The sequence below is a fragment of the Leuciscus leuciscus genome (assembly GCF_965113295.1).
Source record: "Leuciscus leuciscus genome assembly, chromosome: 17".
NCBI lineage: Eukaryota > Metazoa > Chordata > Actinopteri > Cypriniformes > Leuciscidae > Leuciscus > Leuciscus leuciscus.
This window is the reverse complement of record NC_138741.1, coordinates 490,677-502,979: the sequence shown is the minus strand read 5'-3', so window position 1 is coordinate 502,979 and position 12,303 is coordinate 490,677. Positions and strand designations below refer to the sequence as shown.

General features: G+C 42.7%; 1 protein-coding gene across 2 annotated transcripts in view; it reads right to left on the bottom strand.

Moving 5' to 3' along the window:
* The window catches only part of dync1h1 (dynein, cytoplasmic 1, heavy chain 1), a 116,402-nt gene that overhangs the window by 102,967 nt on the left and 1,132 nt on the right, over positions 1-12,303 (bottom strand). For both annotated transcript variants that reach the window (XM_082142419.1, XM_082142420.1), the window contains exons 2-4: positions 11,680-11,767; positions 5,029-5,202; positions 4,380-4,635 (exon numbers count right to left, since the gene is read on the bottom strand). In XM_082142419.1, the coding sequence (XP_081998545.1) occupies positions 4,380-4,635; positions 5,029-5,202; positions 11,680-11,767 (518 nt within the window). The remainder of the gene's footprint in view (positions 1-4,379; positions 4,636-5,028; positions 5,203-11,679; positions 11,768-12,303) is intronic.

Sequence of the window (12,303 nt, the reverse complement as noted above, 5' to 3'; positions counted from 1 at the left end):
TCATTTAACGAATTTTAAAAGCAGGGATGGATAATACAAAATGCTTTTTGACAGAAAAAAAACAAGCAAGAACAAAATTTTTATTTAGCCCGTCAATTTTAATTTTACAATGATCTTCTCTCTCTGTGTGTGCGCGTCCGTGTTTGTGAGAGAGCTCGCGCAGCACTGATACAACGGTACTTTTTAATCCAGGCTACTTTAGATATAATTAAGACAATAACGTAACACATACGTTTCTCAACACTGAGAATGAATGAATAAACGCCTGTTTCTCCAGACTCGCGCTTCTCAGTAGGCTAACGTTAATCCACAAATCACAGCACTTTCATAATCACTAAACCATAGAGATTTTAAGATTTATAGTTCAGCATTACTGGAGCATTTTATTATTTGCATGACTGAATGATGTCTTCCTCTTTTCTGAGTGACCATGAATAACTTAACGGGGTATTTTAAGATAATCCATGCGATCTGTGTGATCAATGAAACATCCCCTCCTAACTTTACTTTTATGAGTGTCTGCAGAGCTGTTAAGAGAGGTGGGGGTCTAGCTGCTCTTTTTAAAGATATCTATCAATGTAAGCAAATATCATTTGGGAATTACCCGTCTTTCGAATATCTGGGTACTGTGTTAAAAGGTGCTCCACGCATTTTACTTATCATTATTTACAGGCCTCCAAAATACTCTCCAGCCTTTGCTGAGGAATTTACAGAACTGTTATCAACAATTACCTCAGAGTTTGACTGTTTTGCCATTGCTGGAGATTTTAACATTCACATAGATAATGCAGAAAACAATATGGCAAAAGAAATCAAAACTGTTTTAAAAACTTTTGATCTGACTCAGCATGTACATGGACCCACACACAATCATGGACACACTCTAGATTTACTTATCAGTAAGGGTCTAAACATCTCATCGATTGTTATTAAGGATGTAGCACTGTCTGATCATTTCTGTATTTTCTTTGATATATTGATCTCTCCTGCCACTGAAGCTAGATCTGTGTCTGTCAAGAAGAGATGCTTAAATGAGGACACTAGTGTACTATTTATGAAGGCTATATCCTTAACACCAAGCATATCTGCTGACTCTGTTGATTTTCTCCTTGATTCTTTTAACTCAAAAGTTAAAAGTGCAATTGATGATATTGCTCCTGTGAAAGTCAGGAAGAAGAGTGGCAGACAAAAAGCACCTTGGAGAAACTCAACAGCAGTGCAAAATATGAAAAGAAAATGCAGAAAAGCAGAGCGCATGTGGCGGAAGACAAAACTTGTAGTCCATTATAACGTCTACAAAGACAGCCTGCATGTTTTCAATATGGAACTAGGCAAAGCTAGACAGACTTTCTTCTCAAATATTATAAACAGCAATTTAAACAACACACGCACTCTTTTTGCTACTGTAGAGAGACTGACAAACCCCCCAAGCCAGATTCCCAGTGAAATGCTCTCAAACAGCAAGTGCAGTGAGTTTGCTTCTTTCTTCTCTGACAAAATCAATAATATCAGAAAGGTGATCAGCACATCCTTGAGTTGCGCTGGGGTCAGACAGATCAGACCACCTGAGAAAGTAGTAACTTTGTCTGATTTCAAAAAAATTGATGGCAAAATTTTGGTAGAAACCGTACAGCACCTTAAAACATCAACATGCGCTCTTGACACACTTCCCACATCTTTTTTCAAAAGTGTGTTAAACAGTTTAGAAGCAGATCTTCTAGAAGTGGTAAATGCCTCACTTCTCTCTGGGAGTTTTCCAAACTCCCTGAAAACTGCAGTTGTCAAGCCCCTCCTGAAAAAGAGCAATCTGGATAAGACCATATTAAGCAACTATAGACCGATCTCAAATCTTCCTTTCATAGGCAAGATCATTGAAAAAGTTATCTTCAATCAGCTGAACAAATTCTTAAGCTCGAATGGATACTTTGACAATTTTCAATCTGGTTTCCGACCGCACCACAGCACAGAGACAGCGCTCATAAAGATAATAAACGATATTCGCTTAAATACTGATTCAGGCAAATTATCAGTGCTGGTACTACTCGACCTCAGTGCTGCATTTGACACTGTCGATCATAACATACTTCTTGACAGGCTGGAAAACTGGGTGGGGCTTTCTGGGATAGTCCTAAAATGGTTCAGGTCATACTTAGATGGGAGAGGTTATTATGTGAGTATAGGAGACCATAAGTCTGAGTGGACATCCATGACATGCGGAGTCCCTCAAGGCTCAATTCTTGCGCCACTCCTGTTCAACCTGTATATGCTCCCAATGAGCCAAATAATGAGAAACAACCAAATTGCTTACCACAGCTATGCAGACGACACACAGCTGTACTTAGCCCTATCGCCCAATGATTACAGCCCCATTGACTCCCTGTGCCAATGCATTGATGAAGTCAACAGTTGGATGTCAAAACTTTCTTCAATTAAACAAAGACAAAACTGAAGTTATTGCGTTTGGAAACAAAGATGAAGTTCTCAAGGTGAACGCATACCTTCTCTCTAGGGGTCAAACAACTAAAAATCAAGTCAGGAATCTTGGTGTGACACTAGAGTCAGACCTTAGTTTCAGTAGTCATGTCAAAGCAATAACTAAATCAGCATACTATCATCTGAAAAATATTGCAAGAATTAGATGCTTTGTTTCCAGACAAGACTTAGAGAAACTTGTGCATGCTTTCATCACCAGCAGGATGGATTATTGTAATGGACTCCTCACTGGCCTTCCCAAAAAGACCATAAGACAGTTGCAGCTCATACAGAACGCTGCCGCCAGGATTCTGAGCAGAACCAGGAAATATGAACATATCACACCAGTCCTCAGGTCTTTACACTGGCTCCCAGTTAGATTTAGGATTGATTTTAAAGTATTATTACTGGTATATAAATCATTCAATGGCCTAGGACCTCAATACATTGCAGATATGCTCACTGAATATAAACCCAACAGATCACTCAGATCATTAGGATCATATCAGCTAGAAACACCAAGGGTTCACTCTAAACATGGCGAGTCCGCTTTTAGCTATTATGCCAGCCACAGCTGGAACAGCTTCCAGAAGAGATCAGATGTGCTCCTACAGTGGTCACATTCAAATCCAGACTCAAAACACTTCTGTTTAGCTGTGCATTTACTGAATGAGCACTGTGCCGCTGTTCGTCCGACTGTACTGTACTGTATTTTATTTTATTTTTCTAAACTGTTTTAATTATTCTCATTTCTTTTAATTATTTTAATTTCTCCTATGTCAGCAGGGCATTTAGCCCGTAACTGTAAATGCCCACTCAGAAGGTGTAGAAGAAAGTGATAATGTGAAAGTGTTGAAAGTAGAACAGTATTTAAATGACGATATTAAAGTTTTCGTCTGAGAAAGAATGTGAACGCAGTGCTAAAGAAAGTGAAAAGAACGTGTGAGTAAATGAGGGAGAAAAGAACGTTAAAGGAAAGTTGATAGATGGAAGTCGTAAGAAGATTGAAGGTTAAAAGATGGTTGAAAGATTTAAGGGAATCCTTTGAAGGAAAGATCTATAATAACATTCTTTTTTTATTTTTAAAAGTACTGTATTTTATTTTATTTTTCTAAACTGTTTTAATTATTCTTTTTTCTTTTTATTATTTTAATTTATTCTATGTAAAGCACTTTGAATTGCCATTGTGTATGAAATGTGCTATACAAATAAACTTGCCTTGCCTTGATCATCGAATCCATAAGATTAAGTTAACTCAACAATCAACTTTCCACATCGACCCCAGGCCGTTTACCTTCAGGAGTCAGAAGTACTGCGACCACTGTACTGTCCTACTGTACGGCGGCCGCGGGAGTGGAAGGGGGATCGAGCGGGAATCTTTATTGGTGTCGATTTTCAGTCTCTTTTTAATGATAGGCCTTACGCATCTGTCAATCATCCCCGCTTGCTATTTGGGGAATGAACCCAGCGCTATGATTGGTCGAACTTTTCTTCTTTTGCTGTAGCTTGATTTGAGGACAGCGCGTGCACAGAGGCGTTACCAGGTTTTTGCGTAGTTTAGAGTGACAAATCGTACCAGCGTACTTTGAAGTCAAAATGCGTATCCGCTACGCAAAATGCGTACAGGTTGGCAGGTCTGCAATATTCACTCATGACAGTAAATTAGGGCGTTCTGAGTCAGTCTACTGCAGTGTTTCCTCTCTCACTCAGTAGAAGATGTGGTTAACACTCAGTCATGCTTGAAAAAAAGATGTATACCGTCATATACCGTGAAACCGGTATAATTTAGAAAAATACTGTGGTATGGACTTTTGGTCAGCACTAATGCATCACATCGTGTTTTGACCCTAGCAGTCCTTCAGTACAGTAGCGTTACAGGTAATGCTGAAAGACACACACACACACACCTTCTGTATCTCCCGGATCCAGCGATTGACGCCGGACTGCAGCTGGTTCAGGAAGCTGGGATCCTCCACTTTATCCCCGAAGTCGGTGACCTTGGGCTTCTCCGCGCGCTCGTAGCACTGCTTGGCCACGTTGCTGATGATGGGGTGTATGAGCAGACTGATCTCGGGGATCTCGATGTTCTGCTGAAGGTGGAGGAGCCCCATCTCCAGCTCCGCGATCTTCTTCTCCACCGAAGGGGCCATCTTATCTCCATCCCTAAACAACACACACACACTCATTCAGTTCAACTCACGTTTATTAGTACAGCGCTTTCACACATCGTTTCAGCTTTACAGAAGACGCATGAGACCACATTACAGGGATTACAGTGATCTGATATCAGAGGAGACTGTCTAAGTTATGCATTTCAGAAATGTAAGAACTAAAACCTCCTGATAATTCACTCTCCTCCTCGTCATCCAAGATGTTCATGTTTTTCTTTCTTCAGTGGAAAAGAAATTAAGGTTTTTGAGGAAAACATTCCAGGATTTTTCTCCATGAACATGAACACATGAACATCTTGGATGACGAGGGGGAGAGTGAAGTATCTGGAGATTTTAGTTCTGAAGTGAGCTACTCCTTCAGGAATGATGTCGGAGGAGACGTTACCTGTCGGCTTTGCCAGACTCCCGGATGTAGGATTTGAAGTACGGAGCGACAGCATTGCTGATGAAGGAGTGCAGGGTCTCGTACGGCGAGTCTTCGCTGAGCGTCAGAACACGCACCTGAGTGGAGATCGGCTTATCCGCGTCGATGACTCCCGTACGCTTGATCAACGCCAGGCTGAAACAACACGTTCACATTAGCAGAGACACACAAGATCAGGATCAGGATCACGTTCACATTAGCAGAGACACACAAGATCAGGATCAGGATCACGTTCACATTAGCAGAGACACACAAGATCAGGATCAGGATCACGTTCACATTAGCAGAGACACACGGATCAGGATCACGTTCACATTAGCAGAGACACACGGATCAGGATCACGTTCACATTAGCAGACACACATAGATCAGGATCAGGATCACGTTCACATTAGCAGAGACACACGGATCAGGATCACGTTCACATTAGCAGAGACACACGGATCAGGATCACGTTCACATTAGCAGACACACACAGATCAGGATCAGGATCACGTTCACATTAGCAGAGACACAGATCAGGATCACGTTCACATTAGCAGAGACACAGATCAGGATCACGTTCACATTAGCAGAGACACAGATCAGGATCACGTTCACATTAGCAGAGACACACAGATCAGGATCAGGATCACGTTCACATTAGCAGAGACACACAAGATCAGGATCAGGATCAGGATCACGTTCACATTAGCAGAGACACACAGATCAGGATCAGGATCACGTTCACAGCAGACACACAGATCAGGATCACGTTCACATTAGCAGACACACACAGATCAGGATCAGGATCACGTTCACATTAGCAGAGACACACAAGATCAGGATCAGGATCACGTTCACATTAGCAGACACACAGATCAGGATCAGGATCACGTTCACATTAGCAGACACACACAGATCAGGATCAGGATCACGTTCACATTAGCAGAGACACACAAGATCAGGATCAGGATCACGTTCACATTAGCAGAGACACACAGATCAGGATCAGGATCACGTTCACATTAGCAGAGACACAGATCAGGATCACGTTCACATTAGCAGACACACAGATCAGGATCAGGATCACGTTCACATTAGCAGACACACAGATCAGGATCACGTTCACATTAGCAGAGACACACAGATCAGGATCAGGATCACGTTCACATTAGCAGACACACAGATCAGGATCAGGATCACGTTCACATTAGCAGACACACGGATCAGGATCACGTTCACATTAGCAGAGACACAGATCAGGATCAGGATCACGTTCACATTAGCAGACACACAGATCAGGATCAGGATCACGTTCACATTAGCAGACACACGGATCAGGATCACGTTCACATTAGCAGAGACACACAGATCAGGATCAGGATCACGTTCACATTAGCAGACACACAGATCAGGATCACGTTCACATTAGCAGAGACACACAGATCAGGATCAGGATCACGTTCACATTAGCAGACACACAGATCAGGATCACGTTCACATTAGCAGAGACACACAGATCAGGATCAGGATCACGTTCACATTAGCAGACACACAGATCAGGATCAGGATCACGTTCACATTAGCAGACACACGGATCAGGATCACGTTCACATTAGCAGAGACACAGATCAGGATCAGGATCACGTTCACATTAGCAGACACACGGATCAGGATCACGTTCACATTAGCAGAGACACACAGATCAGGATCAGGATCACATTCACAGCAGACACACAGATCAGGATCAGGATCACGTTCACATTAGCAGACACACGGATCAGGATCACGTTCACATTAGCAGAGACACACAGATCAGGATCAGGATCACATTCACAGCAGACACACACAGATCAGGATCACGTTCACATTAGCAGAGACACACAGATCAGGATCAGGATCACATTCACAGCAGACACTAGGCTTCACTAGGCTTGGCACGATAGTCGGTGTTACACGGTGTTCAGTCACAACACCCGTTTCATCACTTGCCCACCGCAGCACCGCAAAAAAAAAAATGTTTTAAAGCAATTACGCAGTATCCGTATTTTCTGTCACCAGTTGACTAGCGTTGTATGATCACGCTCAACCATTCAAGCGTGACAAAACAAGAGACCGCGCTGTAAGTCCTGCCTATTACACACACACACACACACACACACACACACACACGGAAAAGACGCGCGTCAGTATCGAGTTCTCTTTTCGGCCTTGAACAAAACATAACACACAAATTATGCCAAAATGTCCGTTTTGTGAGAGCAAATTATTTAAATAATATCATAAAGCAAATTATTTAAATATCATAAATGAATGTAGAGATTTGTGAGAAAATGGGACGCATGTCAGATGGAGTGTCATTAATGTTAATCAAAGAACAAAGGTAAGAGTAAATTAGGCCTACTCACTCAGACCATGGCGCCAGGAGGATTAGTATACCGGTAGCCTAATAATCATGAATGCACTCTCTTGTGTGCATGAATTAATCTTTTAACACATCTCCGGCGAACGGCTTCTTTACGCAAAAGAAAAACTCTTCATAAAGCGCAGTGAAATTCATGTGGCGTTTCCTGATGGAACGAGGTTGTTCGTTAACTTCATTTTATACGTGCAATTCACACGAGCTCTAAACGAATGCGAGACTGCTGCGATTAGTCAAACTTTATTAATGAAACAAAATCAGAGGGAATAGTTTCTTTAATGTATTTTTTATTTAATTTTTTACCGGTTGGCCGGTCACACGGCTTTCATAGTTTTCAGTTAGGCTAGTGCGGAGACCAGGGACAGGTTTCCCGATAACGATGTATCTTAGCTCTTAAGAGCGTTCTCTATGTGCAAGGTTACGAACGCTCGCCGCAATTCCATGCGCGTTTCCCAAAAATGCACTTAACATGAATGCGCGAGAAGTCACAGTCCATTCGCGAAGTGCTGAAATATAACCTTATATGGAATCGTATTCTGAACATGATCTCAAGCAGTGAAAAATAGAGGACACTGACAACGCGCTGACAGACAGGACCGAGCAGGTAATATTTAATATGAAGCACAAGGTGTTTCTCAATGTCAAGGATACTTCCTTGGCAGGACTGGTCCTTCCAAGTTCACTTCCTTCAGAGGCTAGGCGAGGCTCCTCTTTAGCATTCGGAGAACACGTAAATGGAACAGGCTAGCAAGTGCACGTCAGTGCGTCATTACGTCAGTGAAAATGAAAAACAGAGCGTTGCTATGGACGCAGTTCTGTTCACTCAGGCAATATAATCGTTTTTAAATCAATAAACTCCTTTTTAATCATATTGATTATTTGACTGTCAAGTGTGTTTAAACAGTGCGGGTCAATTTGACCCATAACATAATGATGTAATTATTTTTTAAAACAAATGTTTGGTAACGTAAATATATTTACATTTGAAAGCATAATGACCCGTTAACGCTCCAACTCCGTTAACGTCCAACATTTTAAATTTTTTGAACAAGATAGCAAAGCTGCGCGCATAGGATTGTGGGTGATTTGAGAGCGCGAAGGCTACACATATGCATCCTTTCCTGTATATGGGATATTTTTCGAACGAAGGACTCAGTCCTTGGTTGAAATTCCGAGGATCCTCGACATTGGAACAGTCCTTCGACGGATGTCGATGACGTAGCATCCTCAAAATTCTGGCTTCCGAGGATCCTTCCTTGACATTGAGAAACGGCTAAAGTCTCAACTTTTAAATTTGGTCAGTCAAAACAAAATAAAATAGGCCTACCGTTTTTTTTGGCTCTTTCATGTGTCGTGACAGATTGCCTCAGTTAAAGCCAAGTTCAAATCCACCGAAGTTAATCAATAACTCTTCTGACTGCTTTGTCGCACAAAAATGGTGGAATTTGATTGGTCAGATCGCATGTCAATCAAACTCAATACAAATGATGAATTGACACCATGTAAAAAAAAAAATTACATCACTCTAAAAGCCCCTCACCCCCACGATGAAACCGGTAATACCGGTGTTGTCACAAGTCGATTAACCGGTGGGAGAATATTATCACCGTCACAGACACACACAGATCAGGATCAGGATCACGTTCACATTAGCAGAGACACACAGATCAGGATCAGGATCACGTTCACATTAGCAGAGACACACAGATCAGGATCAGGATCACGTTCACATTAGCAGAGACACACAGATCAGGATCAGGATCACGTTCACATTAGCAGACACACAGATCAGGATCAGGATCACGTTCACATTAGCAGAGACACACAGATCAGGATCAGGATCACGTTCACATTAGCAGAGACACACAGATCAGGATCAGGATCACGTTCACATTAGCAGACACACACAGATCAGGATCACGTTCACATTAGCAGAGACACAGATCAGGATCAGGATCACGTTCACATTAGTAGACACACACAGATCAGGATCAGGATCACGTTCACATTAGCAGACACACACGGATCAGGATCACGTTCACATTAGCAGACACACACAGATCAGGATCAGGATCACGTTCACATTAGCAGACACACATAGATCAGGATCAGGATCACGTTCACATTAGCAGATACACACGGATCAGGATCACGTTCACATTAGCAGACACACACAGATCAGGATCAGGATCACGTTCACATTAGCAGACACACATAGATCAGGATCAGGATCACGTTCACATTAGCAGACACACACAGATCAGGATCATGTTCACATTAGCAGACACACACAGATCAGGATCATGTTCACATTAGCAGACACACATAGATCAGGATCAGGATCACGTTCACATTAGCAGACACACACAGATCAGGATCACGTTCACATTAGCAGACACACACAGATCAGGATCACGTACACATTAGCAGACACACATAGATCAGGATCAGGATCACGTTCACATTAGCAGAGACACACGGATCAGGATCACGTTCACATTAGCAGACACACATAGATCAGGATCAGGATCACGTTCACATTAGCAGACACACAGATCAGGATCAGGATCACGTTCACATTAGCAGATACACACGGATCAGGATCACGTTCACATTAGCAGACACACATAGATCAGGATCAGGATCACGTTCACATTAGCAGACACACAGATCAGGATCACGTTCACATTAGCAGAGACACACGGATCAGGATCACATTCACATTAGAAGAGACACACGGATCAGGATCACGTTCACATTAGCAGACACACATAGATCAGGATCAGGATCACGTTCACATTAGCAGAGACACACGGATCAGGATCACGTTCACATTAGCAGAGACACACGGATCAGGATCACGTTCACATTAGCAGACACACATAGATCAGGATCAGGATCACGTTCACATTAGCAGAGACACACGGATCAGGATCACGTTCACATTAGCAGACACACATAGATCAGGATCAGGATCACGTTCACATTAGCAGACACACAGATCAGGATCAGGATCACGTTCACATTAGCAGATACACACGGATCAGGATCACGTTCACATTAGCAGACACACACGGATCAGGATCATGTTCACATTAGCAGACACACACAGATCAGGATCACGTACACATTAGCAGACACACATAGATCAGGATCAGGATCACGTTCACATTAGCAGAGACACACGGATCAGGATCACGTTCACATTAGCAGACACACATAGATCAGGATCAGGATCACGTTCACATTAGCAGACACACAGATCAGGATCAGGATCACGTTCACATTAGCAGATACACACGGATCAGGATCACGTTCACATTAGCAGACACACAGATCAGGATCAGGATCACGTTCACATTAGCAGAGACACACGGATCAGGATCACATTCACATTAGAAGAGACACACGGATCAGGATCACGTTCACATTAGCAGACACACATAGATCAGGATCAGGATCACGTTCACATTAGCAGAGACACACGGATCAGGATCACGTTCACATTAGCAGAGACACACGGATCAGGATCACGTTCACATTAGCAGACACACACGGATCAGGATCACGTTCACATTAGCAGACACACATAGATCAGGATCAGGATCACGTTCACATTAGCAGAGACACACGGATCAGGATCACGTTCACATTAGCAGAGACACACGGATCAGGATCACGTTCACATTAGCAGAGACACACGGATCAGGATCACGTTCACATTAGCAGACACACACGGATCAGGATCACGTTCACATTAGCAGACACACATAGATCAGGATCAGGATCACGTTCACATTAGCAGAGACACACGGATCAGGATCACGTTCACATTAGCAGACACACACGGATCAGGATCACGTTCACATTAGCAGAGACACACGGATCAGGATCACGTTCACATTAGCAGACACACATAGATCAGGATCAGGATCACGTTCACATTAGCAGAGACACACGGATCAGGATCACGTTCACATTAACAGACACACACGGATCAGGATCACGTTCACATTAGCAGACACACACGGATCAGGATCACGTTCACATTAGCAGACACATAGATCAGGATCAGGATCACGTTCACATTAGCAGAGACACACGGATCAGGATCACGTTCACATTAGCAGACAAACACGGATCAGGATCACGTTCACATTAGCAGACACACACAGATCAGGATCAGGATCACGTTTGACGCTCGTCACCTGTTAGATTTGAGCCCGTAGTGGATGTCGATGCTAACGCTGTAGGAAATGCACTCGCGCTCCTCCTCGCCTTCATCGCCAACATCCTCTGCGTCAATCACAAGAAACAAGCGGCTGTTAGTGATAAATCAGCCTTTATTTAACATTCAACACGACTATTATCTAAAGCCAGTCATGTGACGTGAGGCTGTGTGTTATACTGGAGTCTGGAACACAAGAGCACATTCATCTAAACACCAGCACAGCATCGCTCGCGTCCCGGCGCTACACTGTCAGAGTAAATCACTGTACTCACTGTAATCATGAGGCACACCATTACTCACACATGATCAATCCACATTCAGCAGGATATACTGTATATCAGATGCAGAACACTTTATCTCAAGTAATAAATCTCTCCAAACTGAAGCTGTGAGCTCTACAGGAACCCCATGCATTACTGTAATATCACAGGTTATGATCAGACTGTATAAGATATGGACGTAGTGAGTGTGACGTCACCCGTAGCGTTTCTGAAGAGCATTTTTGAAGCCCAAAGTGAAGTTCAATAAAAATATATTGAATACATAGCGCATATAGTTATCAGAATGCTAATCTCTAGAGTTATACTAGCTAACTATTGAG